At 40.4% G+C, this 15,643-nt stretch overlaps 1 protein-coding gene across 1 annotated transcript in view; it reads right to left on the bottom strand.

Annotated features, from left to right (window-relative positions):
• Positions 1-1,223: 1,223 nt before the first annotated feature.
• fbxl17 (F-box and leucine-rich repeat protein 17) overlaps positions 1,224-15,643 on the bottom strand; it is a 219,249-nt gene continuing 204,829 nt past the window's right edge. The window contains exons 9-10 of the mRNA XM_051902751.1: positions 13,626-13,768; positions 1,224-3,506 (exon numbers count right to left, since the gene is read on the bottom strand). Of these exons, the coding sequence (XP_051758711.1) occupies positions 3,369-3,506; positions 13,626-13,768 (281 nt within the window). The 3' untranslated portion in view covers positions 1,224-3,368. The remainder of the gene's footprint in view (positions 3,507-13,625; positions 13,769-15,643) is intronic.

The following is a 15,643-nucleotide window of genomic DNA, read 5'->3' as shown; positions in this document are numbered from 1 at the left end:
CCCTTACTCTCGTCACGTGATCAGTGAACGAATCCTCCGCCATGGTCTCGTCAGTCATCTCGCCTTACTCTCGTCACGTGATCAGTGAACAAATCCTCCGCCGTGGTCTCGTCAGTCATCTCGCCTTACTCTCGTCACGTGATCAGTGAACAAATCCTCCGCCATGGTCTCGTCAGTCATCTCGCCTTACTCACGTCACGTGATCAGTGAACAAATCCTCCGCCATGGTCTCGTCAGTCATCTCGCCTTACTCTCGTCACGTGATCAGTGAACAAATCCTCCGCCGTGGTCTCGTCAGTCATCTCGCCTTACTCACGTCACGTGATCAGTGAACGAATCCTCCGCCATGGTCTCGTCAGTCATCTCGCCTTACTCTCGTCACATGATCAGTGAACAAATCCTCCGCCGTGGTCTCGTCAGTCATCTCGCCTTACTCTCGTCACGTGATCAGCGAACAAATCCTCCGCCATGGTCTCGTCAGTCATCTCGCCTTACTCTCGTCACATGATCAGTGAACAAATCCTCCGCCGTGGTCTCGTCAGTCATCTCGCCTTACTCACGTCACGTGATCAGTGAACGAATCCTCAACCACGGTTTTGTCAGTCATCTCGCCTTACTCTCGCCACATGATCAGTGAACAAATCCTCTGCCATAGTCTTGTCAGTCATCTCGCCTTAGTCTCGTCACGCGATCAGTGACCAAATGATTTTTATTTTCATAAAAAGCAAAACGACAGTGGAGGCGTAATGTAAACATAGCGGTGGCATATTCTATACTAATTTCACCCTCACGTTCCGTCATGGCAATATCTCGAGACAGCTTTTCAACTCTACAAGAAATCTTGTCACATTTTAATCTCGTCACACCCCTATTATATATATATATCTTTTTTTCTTTTTATTATTTTTAACTAAAAAATATGTTTTTAAACTAAAATAAAATCACACTACTATAACCCAGACAGAAATGACACACTTTTCACATTTTGAGTTGAATTTGGGATAAAATCTCTGGAATTCTGTAGGATGGATTTAAACATGCTCAAATGTGTAAATCAGAGCTTTAACTGGCATCTGAAAGAATAACATTTAATAAATCTGCTGAATGACTGTCACTCCAGGCCTGAGAATATTCAGCAGATCCAGATCCCGTTTCAGAAGTGTGAAGTTCACAAACACACAAACACACTCGCTCGATTCAAATGACACCAGGAGCCCGTGAAGTAGAATTGTGTTTTTTAATTGACTCAAATCCCCCAGTACAGTAAAAGATCAAGGCTGTAACTAAAGTCTTCCTCCCTTCACGTGTGACGGTGCGAGCGCTACGGACACCATATAAAAATACCCTGCTCGTCTGAATGAGAAAATATCACAGGCAAGCTATGGAGCAGAAGACGCGTAGATGAGTAACGTAACTAACCTCTCTACTTCAAACTCAGCATCTCTTACGGGTTACACTCCAGGCTAATACATCACAGCCCGGAGTCATCAAATATTCACAGGTTATGCAAAATTCCATATGGTGGATATATCTCAAAAAAACTGAACACAAAAATCTGTTTACATCCAAAAACAAACTCCAAACCACAGGGTTACAGATTCACAAGAGTAAACGACGTCATCTCAAATGAAATCAAGAACACGCGGCAGTACAGTCCCGTCCTGCGTCTTCACGTCTAGATCTACAACACGAACACATACGAGAGCCGTTCACTGCTGGAACACTCTGAAACTGAGACGTCCATGATCGCCAGGCAGTTACACGGAGAGTTTCACGCTCGATCAGACAGCATTTCACTTCATACTTCTAAACGTTCACTGAAATAGAGACTGATTTCTAATGAAAGTGTAACGTGTGTAAATGAACTCGCACTCGAAAGGAACTACGAACTAACTGAAGTCTAAAGAGGAGAATCGCACGAAACCTGTCGAGAACACACTGAACATGACAGACGCCACAATTCACCCCAAAATTAGGAGAGAGAAACAAGAAATATATAGCATGATGAAAATTAAGCCAAGCCATTATTTTAATATCAATATTTTTGTGCTTAGTATTTCTGTCTTGTTTTCCAGCACAAATATCTGAACATTCTTAAACCAAGATACATTTACTGGAGAAGCAAAATGACTGAAGATATTAAGTCTTGATTTCTGAAAAAGTAAATAAATAAATCATCAAAATTGAGATGGGCAAATATAAAATAAACTTGATTCAAGGGAAAACAAGATTATTTTTCTGACCCCATTAGCAGATATTTTTTCCTTGTTTTAAGCACAAACTCACTTCATTTTTTCATCAGTCAAGACTTTAATATCTTCAGTCATTTCTCTTCTCCAGTAAATGTATCTTGATTTAAGAATGTTTAGATATTTGTGCTGGAAAACAAGACAGAAACACTGAGGAAGAACATCATTTATTGCAGTGAATTAAATGCACATTTACCCTCAAATTGTCATTACGGCAATGCAAATAATAATATTAATGATAATACTTAATTTGAAGAATTTCTACATCATGGTTGAATCTGTACTAGGCTTATATTTATTTAATAATCTGTAACAGTATTTTATGAAAGCTTGTTTCCACCACTGAATAAAAAATAAAAAAGGGAATTGTGACTTTTTAATCACACAGTTCTGACTTTTTTCTCACAATTTTCTCAGAATTGTGAGATATAAACTTGCAATTCTGAGAAAAAAGTCAGTCTTTCCCCCCCCCCCTCAAAATTGGACTTTATATAACACAATTCTGAGAAAAAAGTCAGATGACGTAAACTCGCAATTGTGAGAAAAAAAATGTCAGAATTGTGAGATAAAAAGTCACAATTATCTTTTGTTTTCAAGCTTTTTTCAAGCTTCCACAGTATTTCCCCCATACTGCAGTAAAAATGAGCGTGTTCCAGTAATGAGAATCTAATGAAAATCACCTTTGACAATAATGAAAATAACAAACAAATCATTTCTAAGTGAAATGTCCAGATGCGTCAGTTAATGAGATCGGCAGGGAAATAACATAATGCAAAAATCCTGTGGTCCAAAAAAGTTTTTTCCCCTAATGCAAAATGCAAAACCAAAAAAGCCAGTTCTTATTTCTCTCTCTCTTGATTTTAGAGTAAAATATGAGCTGATCATGTTACTGACGAGTTTAGTAAATATAAATAAATGCAGCGCTGCATGTCAGAATGGTGTGTGTGTGTGTGTGTGTGTGTGAACATATTCATTCACGTTCAAATCAAACGGCTCTAGCATAATATTGATGTTTCTGCTGCATAATGTCATTTGATAAAGGAAGGCGGAATAAACGGCATAGTTATGATATTGATTCTGCAGTGGCGTCATGGACAGGTGTGTGTGTGTGTGTGTGTGTTAGGAGGCTGTGGATGTGTTGGGGCTCCAGCCCATCTGATAGGCTCGCTCCAGCGTTCTCTTACAGTCCTGCATCACTGTACTGAACACAATGTGTGGATACTGCAGCACCAGTCTCTCCACGGTCTCCTCGTTCACCTGCAACACCAAAACAAACACATTTGCTTTTCATTTGACTTTTTTGACATGACACATTTTCACATATAAATGATCATCTTTTTTGAGCGCATGACATGCAGGGTTGAAATTTGCATTGAAAATTAGAATTCAAGAAATGTGGGCAATCATTCAATAAGAAATCCCATGTTGACATTAAAGCGAGCGTCTGTTCTGATGGAACACAGACGCTCCACATGTTCCGTGAGATAATCACCACACCGAGTCCACAGGGATCCAGTCCAAACCTTCATCATGTACAATGTCAAGTGTGTTATTCACATGCAGACTGAAGGTGAAGATCTCACATGACCTGCTCTAATCAGTCAGGGGAAAAAACTGTACAGCTGCAGATGAAGATTCAGAAACAGCATCTGTTACATGCGCTTCAAAAGAAAAAAAGAAAGATCTTCTTACTTAGTATTTTTGTTTTCCGGTACAAATATCTAAAAATTCTTAAAGGGGTCATGAACTGTGTTGTTTTATAATGTTTCCTGGGGTGCACTTATAATGTTAGTATGATTTTTACATCAAAAATGGTCATAATTTAGAAATAACAGGCATTTTTCCTACTATGATTTTATCCCTCTGATTTGAACGCACTGTTTTAAGGGGCGTGTCTGCTGTGAGACTTCAGTGTAAACGCCCACTGCTGTGATTGGCTGACATCTTTGCATATGAAATAGCTAAGTATTGCTCTCTTGAAAACTTTTAGCATGTTTTTACTATTACAGCTCTCAAGGTTAACTAATCGTGAAAAGCATTACATTTAGATCTATGGCATTATATTTTAGATCATGGCATGAAAGGTTGCAGTGATGAACATTGTAGTCGATGTTTTTGAGCTCATGAAAGCAGTGATCTCGTCATTGCAACTCAATTTCTGCACACTAACGAATGCTTTCATCATAACTAACAGTGCAAACTCGATGTACCTAAAAGATTTGTTGAAAAAAAAAACAAAACGGGAGTTTTGGCACGAGTCCAGAACTCAGTCACTGATAAACTCACGCTGTTTGATTGACAGCTCCAGCGACTGTAAAGGGAGCGTTCTTTTTATTTTCATCCTACTAAGAGAAACAAGGTGAAGTTGAGCGTTTAGTCACTGGTTTGATTTACTGACACACAGACAAAGATCATCTGACTGTACATGAATCATTAATATCAGATCAGGCATCAGAATGAACACAGTTACTGACATGTTGTTGCATTACTGTCGAGTTTATATCGTAAAAGACTGATAATGCGAAATGCGATTGATTTACCAAAGAATCGAAATGAACCGAATACAAATAAATAAAGCTCAACTGAGACATTCACATTGTTGAAAATAATCATATTCCTGCATTAGGATCTTTGAAAGGTAATGTTATTTTAGTCCTGTATCGCTCTTCTCTCCTCCTCATCTCACTAACACACCAGTGGGCGGGGCTAACGCAGCAATGATGAAGTAGGCGTTGATTTCTTCTGTGGAGGCGGAGTTTCATCTATCTGTAGACACATTCCAGGATGAGTCGTTCGCTGGTTCTGGTGTCAATAAAAGCTTTTATTGGACTAACAAGGAAGTTTTCAGTTCTGAATCTTACAGGATATTCTTACAGTACGATGACCTTTTATATATCAAAAGCTCAAGGAAAAGTTGATTTCTCAATTCATGACCCCTTTAAGTCAATTTGTCTTGTAGATGACCTTATTTGTTTAAAATATACATTTGTGCATTTACTATAGATCATACTATCAGTATTTTATCAAATGATGCTGAAATCATGTAGAAGAGCGTTATAACCAGATGTGTTTGAGGAACCTGTTTGGAAACAATCATGATCAGTTGTGTTGCAGCGATTACACACAGCAGCTTTAAATCAATGTGGCGTTTGCTGCAACAGCCGACTGATTCTGGCTTCTCTCGTGTCCATCAAACAGCAAACATGAGAGTCCATGTGACGCACAGCTGCACACTATAGCAGATTGATTTGTTGCAAATTAAAAGCAAATAAAATGCCTTGGTCGTCTCATTTGTGAGATGAAATCCAAACAAACTAAATTATCTGTGCATCGACTTTCCACATGATCCCACAAACACACACACGCACACATACACTCACACACATACACTCGCGCTCTCTCTCTCTCTCTCACACACACACGCATTAGATCTATGAGAAGATTCAACACCAATGATCTGCAGCGTCCTTCAAAAACTCATGTATGCAGTGATATCAGACTGATGATCATCTCTGACAACTAATTATATTTGATATAACTGTCAGACTTTAGTTTGGATCTGAAAAATCTGCACTATGACTTGACAAGCATGTGCAGTACGTTCATACATGTATGATAATCCCGTTAAGCTTCTGCTGTTTCTCTCTGAGTTTGGAAAGACAAACGTTAACTGTCACACAGCATTAAACGGCCAATTACTGCATGACGTGCGTGTGTGTATTTATGACTCCGTCTAAAAGTAAAAATGCACTTTACGGGCTCAAGTTGTTTTCATTATTCCAGCACACTTTATAAATGTGGCGGAAACACTGATATTCCGGCTCTTACACACTGAAATATATGATCCGGCTTCAGTGGATCCAGACACAAACACACACATTCCTCAAACGCTATTCTGGTTAAGACTTAAAAAGCTTTCTGGAGTGTGTGAGCATCCAGTCGAGGCTTAAACAGACGCTGATTTACCGCAACCCTAAACCTGCCTCCAGCACATCTACCACGGTAAAACACTGTGACGTGGCTCGTATTTCTCAGAAGGACCCCGTGTTTTAAAACATAAAACCTCGAAAATGAATAATAAGAAAACACATGTAGCACACAGACCACAGAACCTGCCTGAAGCTCCGAGGTCTAATGATCAGAAAACATCACATTATGAAAACTGACTCGCATTATGACAGAAAGATCTGCACAAACAGAAGAACATTTACTTCAGTGGAACAGTTTGGGGGAAAATGTCTGAATAAGGATCATAAAATCATATAAATGTCATTTTAGCTGGATATTTTGGGTTCAACACTAGTTAAAGTAAATCACGTCAACTCGGTTTAGGTTTAGCAGATTTACACGCTCATGACAGAGTATGAATATAACTCAACACACACTTGTGGCTTCACTGTTTGTTTTTGACGTTTGTCTCTGTGTAATTGTCTTGCCCCACAGATTCTCACTGTAATTGTTACTGTAAATCTGATTTTTGCTTGTTTTCACAAGCAGAAATTATTTTCTGTGGTAATCAACATCATGACACAGAGGCTGCTCACAGAGCTGAACTTATATTGAACCCAGAATGTTTTTGAGCCCCAGCAACCACCCAGAACACCCTAGCAACTGCATAGCAACCACCCAGAACACCCTAGCAGTAGCCTAGCAACTGCACAGCAAACACCTTCCAACCAACAACGATCTGGCAATCACTCAGAACACTTCAGCAACAGCAAAGTAACCACCTAGCAACCATCAACCCCCTAGCATCCACACCTAGCAACTACTCCAATCACCTTAGGAACACCCTAGCAATCACACAGCAGCTAGCAACCCCCTAGCAACGACTGAGAACACACCAGAAACCCCATAGAAACTGACAAGAACACCCTAGAAACCACTCAGAATGCCTAGCAATCACCCAACACACCTAAGCAATACCCTAGCAACTGCATAGCATCCAGCAACACCCTAGCAACCATCCAGAACACCACAGCAATACCCTAGCAACTGCATAGCACCCAGCAACACCCTAGCAACCATCCAGAACACCCCTGCAATACCCTAGCAACTGCATAGCATCCACCTACCAACCAACAACCACCTGGCAACCACTCAGAACCATAGCAACTGCATAGTAACCACCTAGCAACCAGTAACCCCTAAGCAACCACCCAGAACACCCCAGCAACACCGTAGCAACCACACAGAACACCCGAGCAATACCCTATTAACTGCATAGCAGCCAGCAACCACCCAGCAACACCCTAGCAACCACCCAGAACACCCCAGCAATACCCTAGCAACTGCATAGCATCCACATATCAACCAACAACCACAGTAACCACCTAGCAATCAGTAACCCCTTAGCAACTGTCCAGAAGACCCCAGCAACACCCTAGCAACCACCCAGAACACCCCAGCAATACCCTAGCAACCGCATAGCAGCCAGCAACTCCTAGCAACCACCCAGAACACCCCAGCAATACCCTAGCAACCATTTACCAACCAACAACAACCTGGTAACTACTCAGAACCCTAGAAACCACTCAGAACACTTTGCAACAACATAGCAACCACCCAGATCACCCCAAGAACACCCTAGCAACCACACAGAACACCCTAGCAACCTCCTAGCAACCACCCAGATCACCCCAGGAACACCCAAGCAATACCCTTATCAACTGCATAGCAGCCAGCAACCCCCTAGCAACCACCAGAACACTTTGCAACCAAATAGCAAACACCCAGATTACCCCAGGAACACCCTAACAACCACCCAGAACACCCTAGAAACTGCATAGCAATCACCTAGCAAACAGCATCTCTCTCTGTCTGTCTATCTGTGATCTTAAAACTTTCAAACTTCAAGATTTTAAAATCATTTAAAACTTTTCAGGTCAGGCTTTCGCAAGCCATCACAACAAACTTTGCTAATCGGGAAATGCATCAACACATTAAAGAAAACCCCACTCATCAAGACCTTTCATGAAGACCTAAACAAACTGAAGCAAATGTTCTGTAGTCAATTTCACAACTCGGGAGATGAGAAAACTTCATCTGAGCTCTTTTTTCTTCACAAGCTGCATATGAAGAATCTAAGAAATGTCTGCACTGGACTCTGTCCATCTCAGCTGTTTTACAGAAGCTTTATTGACAGTGATGTCTGAACCTCATAATGTCTGTCGTCTGATCTTCTCAAATCTTTCTAGACACTCTGTTTCCATTTACTGCTTATAAAGTCTCTCTTTATCTTCCGTTACCATCACAATCCCTCCTCTGTCGTTCTACACTGTTGTTTTTGTCTCATTTCACACCAATACCGTTCTCCTCACTCATCTCCACGCATATTTACTCTGTAGACTGTAATGGGCCTGATTTGCACAGTGTCGAGTTTAAACGGAGCTTCAAAAGGAAAAAAGCTCCAATGAATGGATCCAAACCCTTTCGGAAACCCTCGATGAGATGTTCTGTCCTCAAGGCAAACCGTTACCGGGGTAAAAGCGCAATGAGTTTGTGGGAAGCTGAGAAGCATGGTGGCCTGTTTTGGCTTCAACCTCGAGACCAAACACTGAGATGTTGTTGCTGAGAGAGAACAGACCCGTGAGAGCAGTGTAAATCTCAACGTGACGTTTCGCAGGTTACGAGAGTTGACCTGTAAACATGCGGCTCAAACAGATTTCCCAATGTAAAAACTCTCCAGATATCAGACATTAAACCCAAAACACACATTGCAAACTGCAGGAAAATGTTATGATTTAAAGGGACAGTTCACTCAAAATGAGAATTTGGTCATTATTTATTCACCCACATGTCTTTATTTTTCCATGGAACACAAACAAACAGATTTTGAAAACAGTTTACACAGATATTTTTCATATACTGACCATTTAATAAAGATCATGACCGTGTCAAGCTTCAAATCCACCACAAAAGTATCATAAAAAATCAAGCAGAGAACATATGCACCATTGTTATGAAGCTTTTATGATTTTTTTTTTTTTGTCATTTTTGAGCTTGCCAGTCATGATCAGACTACAAAAAAAGTGTTTATAATTAGTCTTTTAGGGTAACGCTTTACAATAAGGTCCCATTTGTTAACACTAGTTAATGTATCTAATATAAGTAGTATATATTTCTTACAGCATTTATTAATGCTTGTAAATTATTTGTTGTTTTTATGTCCCAATGACATTCTGGGTGGGTAACCACCTAGCTACCAACAACACCCAAAACACCTTAGTAGTAAACCCCCCAAAACACCCAGCAATCACATAGCAACCACCCAAATCACTTCAGGAACACCATGGCAAACCACCCAGAACCAACCACTGCTGCAGCATCTGGGAGGTCCTGAAGGAATGGCAGTTCTTGCCAAAATCTTCGGAATGAGTTTGGTGGTTTGAGTCAACGTGTCACCCAATGAGAAGTCATATCCTTGGTTGTGGTGGGTGCAGAAGGTCCCCCTTCCTGCCCTGTAAGAGGTGTCTGGCAGTTGTCTTAGCATCTTATCTGATGTTGCTGAACATTTGTTTATGTTCTTTCACCATGGATCCAATCACAGTGTGGCACATCTTCTTCCACACCTGCAGTTAGAGATGGATACTGCCATAAACTGGTCCCTGGAATGCCATCTTATCTGTTGTTCACTACAACAGAAACACCCTAGTAGCAACCAACCAAAACACCCTAGAAATCACATTGAAACCACCCAGATCACCACAGGCACACTGTAGCAACACCCTAACAACCACCCAGAACACCCCAGCAAGACAGTAGCACCCACCCAGAACACCCCAACAACAATCATACAGCAACCACCCAGATCACCCCAGGAACACCATAGATACACCCTAATAACCACCCAGAACACCACAGCAACACCCTAGCAACCACCCAGAACACCCCAGCAACACCGTAGCAGCCACCTAACAACTAGCAACTCCCGGGACACCCTAACAACCACCCAGATCACCACAGAAACACCCTAGTATAACACCCACACAAAACACATTAGAAATCACAATGCAACCACCCAGATCACCACGGGAAACACTGTAGCAACACGCTAACCACCACCCAGATCACCCCAGCAACACACTAGCGACCACCTAGCAAACAGCAACACCCAGAACACCCTAACAACCACCCAGATCAGCACAGAAACACCGCAGCAACACCCTAGCAACCACCCAGAACACCCCAGCAACACCCTAACAACCAGCAACACCCAGAACACCCTAACAACCACCCAGATCTGCACAGAAACACCGCAGCAACACCCTAGCAACCACCCAGAACACCCCAGCAACACCCTAACAACCAGCAACACCCAGAACACCCTAACAACCACCCAGATCACCACAAAAACACTCTAGTATAGCAACCATCCAAAACACCAAAATCACAATGCAACCACCCAGATCACCACAGGAAACACTGTAGCAACACCCTAACAACCACCCAGATCACCACAGGAAACACTGTAGCAACACCCTAACAACCACCCAGATCACCACAGGAAACACTGTAGCAACACCCTAACAATCACCCAGATCACCCCAGCAACACACTAGCAACCACCTAGCAACCAGCAACACCTAGAACACCCTTACAACCACCCAGATCTGCACAGAAACACCGTAGCAACACCCTAGAAACCACACAGAACACCCCAGCAACACCCTAGCAATCAGCAACACCCAGAAAACCCTAATAACCACCCAGATCACCACAGAAACGCCCCAGTATAGCAACCACCCAAAAGACCCCAGAAATCACATTGGAACCACCCAGATCACCACAGGAACACTGTAGAAACACCCTAACAACCACCCAGAACACCGCAGCAAGACAGTAGCACCCACCCAGAACACCCTAACAACTGCATAGTAACCACCTAGCAACCAGCATCACCTTACAACCACCCAGATCACCACAGGAACACCCTAGCAATCACATAGCAACCACCCAGATTACCCCAGAAACACCCTAGCAACCACTCAGAACACCCTAGCAATTGCATAGCAACCACCTAGCAAAAAGCAACTCTCTCTGTCTGTCTACCTGCCTATGATCTTAAAACTTTCAAGCTTAAAATCATTTAAAACTTTTCAGGCCAGGCTTTCTCAATCCACCATGACAAACAATCATAAATATAAGTGTATTTTGTTTCAGCGCACTGGAATAAGTGGAAAAAGGTCTTAATATACAATTAAATTCTATAAAAACACTATTTTACGGATGTTGCTATGCATGTAAATAAATCTGGTACTCGTTAAGAATAGGATTTTTCAAATGAACGAGCTGCATGAAGATTCATCAAACATTCTCATGTTGTGTTCATGGGAAGAAACATCACACGGGTTCGGAACGACACAAGGGTATGTAAATAATGACAGAACTTTCAGTTTTTGGCTCAGAACAAGAACATATTTATGGGCAACCAAAACTGTATCCGAAGAGGGAAACGCTTGTTCTGGAGGGTTTGATGGACAACGAGGTTTTGTTAAAGCGGTCATACTTCTCTTTGATAAAAGAAATGAGCTTTCTCTCATTCTTCTCTCGCTCCATGGTGTCACATCAAAGTCCAGAGCTGGAGGTCTGAGAGAAGCATAATGAATTGATTTGATGATTTGGGCCGCTGTGGATCAATAGCGTTCTTTCAGTCGCCTCTCATTTGGCCCGAGGGCACGACAGAGCGATCTGTGATGTGTGTCTGCGGCTCACAGCCAAATGAATGGAAATGCCACAAATTCCATTCAATCTGAAACTTTTAGCGTGGGTTTGAAATGGAAAAGCGTAAAATGAAAGGGAATATATATGTTTGCTATAATAGACTGGAAAATTAACATGCTACTTTCCCTTTTAGGAAGCAAACGCAGTGCTCAGAGGGTTATCCATCACATCTACAGCTTCCAAAACCCAAATGAGATTATGAAAACACAGAGAATTAGCTACATGGGAAGGTGATTTGGGCAGAAATTGAATTTGTCACGGGATTGTGGCTTTGTAAACGCCGCTGACCCGAAACACAAGACTGTTCTCTCACTCAGCACAACGTCACAATCGATCAACGTTTGCTCTTAAATATAGTCAATGACAAACTTGCTCAAAATCATATGAGATAAATCTGAATCATGAGACATGGAATATATAAACAGAACAAACATCTAGAGCTCTGATTGGTCAATGCAGTGTTCCAGTGGTGACCTATCACAGCTGCTCACTGCACAGCACCAACCAGTAACCCGACACCACCAGATCTACTAGTGCAGAGCGTTTAATCAGTTCTAGGTGATTAAACGCTCTAGGATTAGGTGGGAAAGTTGTGTTTATGATGATCGGACTGGAACTTCATTGATCAAAACCTCCTAATGAGACACCAAACAGATTTTCAACAAAATCACGAAATATATAATATGCAGCTGTCAAATATATGTCAATGTCTTATTGTTATTTATATAATTATCATGATAGGAGACGACTGTGTTGTTTGGAAAACACTACAATGGGAATAAAGACATTCTCAGGAAGTGAACAACTTCTGGATAGACTGATCATAAAAATGTAAAAAAATAAATAGATTAAAAAAAAAAAGTGATTTTAAAATAAAAACTATTCAAATTAAGCACAAAAAATGTATTAAATCATAAAAAAAGTTTAAAAAATAATTTAAATATCGATCAAAATAAAACACAAAATATTCAAATTATTAAAATATAAAATTAAAAGAAATAATTGTAAAGTAACAACTAAAAAATAAAATACTTGCTAAAAATTAAATACAAAATGTAAAAATAAATAAATAATTTAAAATAAAACTAAAATAATTTTGAAATAAAAACAAAAATGAAACACTTGTATTAATTCATACAAAATGTACTAATTCATAAAAATGTAAAATGAAAATAAATAAAAACAATCCAAATTAAACTTACAAAACCTTAATCAAATAAAAAATGTAAAATTAAAATAAATCAATTTAAAACAAAAACAGTTAAAAATCACTTGTAAAATAAAAAAAAAATCTAAATAAAACACTTCATAAAAATGTAAAATTAAAATAAATCATTTTAAAATAAAAACAAAACAAAACACAAATTATTTTAGAATTTTTAATTATAACTATATAAACTTAATATCTTATGTTAAAGAAAATATTTTAGGTGGAAGGGGTTCGGCTGACAAAAAAGTTTGTGAATGCCTGTTTTAGGAGGTGAGTGACAGACGTGAGCCCTATGAAGGTGAGGCGTCTGCTGGCCTGTTTCTGTCTGCCAGGTGTTTAATTGGTGACCCCGTGACCCTGAGAAAAAAGCTCTTCGTCCCTGAGTGTCACAGCAGCATCTGTTAGAGCTGAACCCTGACGCAGCTGTCTGTACATGAACTCACCTTATCACACCTCATCAGGCCCAGGTAACGCAGAGACTTGCTGCTCTTGGCGATCTGAGTGGCGCCCTGATCCGTGATCTCCTTACACCAGCCGGCGTCCACCGTCTCAATGGTGCTGCTGTACTGACCGATGGCGATCAGAGCTGGACAGACACACAGAGAGATGATTAACAACTGCTGAAGCACTCAGGACACACACACACAAATCTTCCTTCATCATTCATTACTATGACAAATACTGTAACTTTCTTTACAGTGTGAAAAAAGAGCATTTATTGAAACTAAACGGCAAAAAAACAACTGGTTTTGAAATACAAAACCATTAAAGGGTTCAAATCAGTCATTTTAAAGTGCACTAATAATGCTGGTCTTGGTATCATGCATAAAATAAGTCATAATTTAGATTTTAATGACCAGTTTTCTCTTTTGGACTACCAGAATTGAACAGGTTGTTTTGCTACTGTACCTTTAACACTCTATTATATAAATATAGAGATGCAGTGATGTAGAAATAACATGCTTGAACTTAAAAATATATTCAAGCATTCTCTCATGTACGTACAAGAGCTCTTAACATGAGTGAACGAGAAAAACACAGCGGATAAACACATCTGAGGATCATTTACACTTGGACACATAAAGCAGACATAAAAAAATCATTTTCACCATATGTTTAGGAATAAAATGTTCTGTAAATCAGGCGCTAATAAATAAAATAAAGTGTATTTTGCATGTTTTCTTTGCACTGGTCTGAAAGGAGAAAAGTTATAGAAGCAAAATAGATCAAAACTGACCAGTGCATGTCTTGCTTCAATTTGTTTGTTTTTATTTTAATGGAAAATGAAAGTAGCTTCCGTAAGAAAGTTCACAATCATGTTCACTTTTCATAATTAAGGAGACACTGAAGTCACGTGAGGTCATGATGAGGTCAATCCCCCGCGCTGATCACATTACCGTCCTCCTGTTCAAATGGTTGATTCAATTACAGGACGAGCGGAGCGCTTTATCAATACACTAACAGCATCAAGAGGAGGAACAGCCAAAAACACGGCCGCTTTCAAACCATTTAAACTCACTTTAGTCCAGTCGTTTGCATTTTAATTACAGCTTCTTCAAATTTAAATTCAAATTACAATTCTGCTTCCTGTTTGATTCAATTCACATTGAGGAAGTGAACTGGAATTTTCAAGTGCATTCAGACGTAAATACTATTTTCAAACTGCAGTAAAGGACACATTTCCTTTTTCTTCCTCAGTATTTCTGTCTTGTTTTCCAGCACAAATATTTAAACATTTTTAAATCAAGATACATTTACTGGAGAAGAAAATATTAAGACGAAAAAGTTTCAAAATTAAGTGAAGTGCTTAAAACAAATCAATCAAAAATCACAGAGCATGTGGGCAGAGTCTCTCTGCAAACGCAGTGCACTCGCAAACAAATCAATCCAAAATCACAGCCAATCAGAAGAGCGTGTGGGCGGAGTCTCTCTGCAAGCGCACTGCACTCGCAACCAAATTGATCTAAAATCACAGCCAATCAGAAGAGCGTGTGGGCGGAGTCTCTCTGCAAACGCAGTGCACTCGCAAACAAATCAATCCAAAATCACAGCCAATCAGAAGAGAGTGTGGGCGGAGTCTCTCTGCAAGCGCACTGCACTCGCAAACAAATTAATCTAAAATCACAGCCAATCAGAAGAGAGTGTGGGCGGAGTCTCTCTGCAAGCGCACTGCACTCGCAAACAAATTAATCCAAAATCACAGCCAATCAGAAGAGAGTGTGGGCGGAGTCTCTGCAAGTGCACTGCACTCGCAACCAAATTGATCCAAAATCACAGCCAATCAGAAGAGCGTGTGGGCGGAGTCTCTGCAAGCGCACTGCACTCGCAAACAAATTAATCCAAAATCACAGCCAATCAGAAGAGAGTGTGGGCGGAGTCTCTCTGCAAGCGCACTGCACTGCACTCACAAATTAATCCAAAATCACAGCCAATCAGAAGAGCATGTGGGCGGAGTCTCTGC

The sequence above is a fragment of the Ctenopharyngodon idella genome, chromosome 8, assembly GCF_019924925.1.
Source record: "Ctenopharyngodon idella isolate HZGC_01 chromosome 8, HZGC01, whole genome shotgun sequence".
Classification (NCBI taxonomy): Eukaryota; Metazoa; Chordata; class Actinopteri; order Cypriniformes; family Xenocyprididae; genus Ctenopharyngodon; species Ctenopharyngodon idella.
The sequence above is the reverse complement of the archived record's forward strand: the minus strand, read 5'-3'. Positions and strand labels throughout refer to the sequence as shown.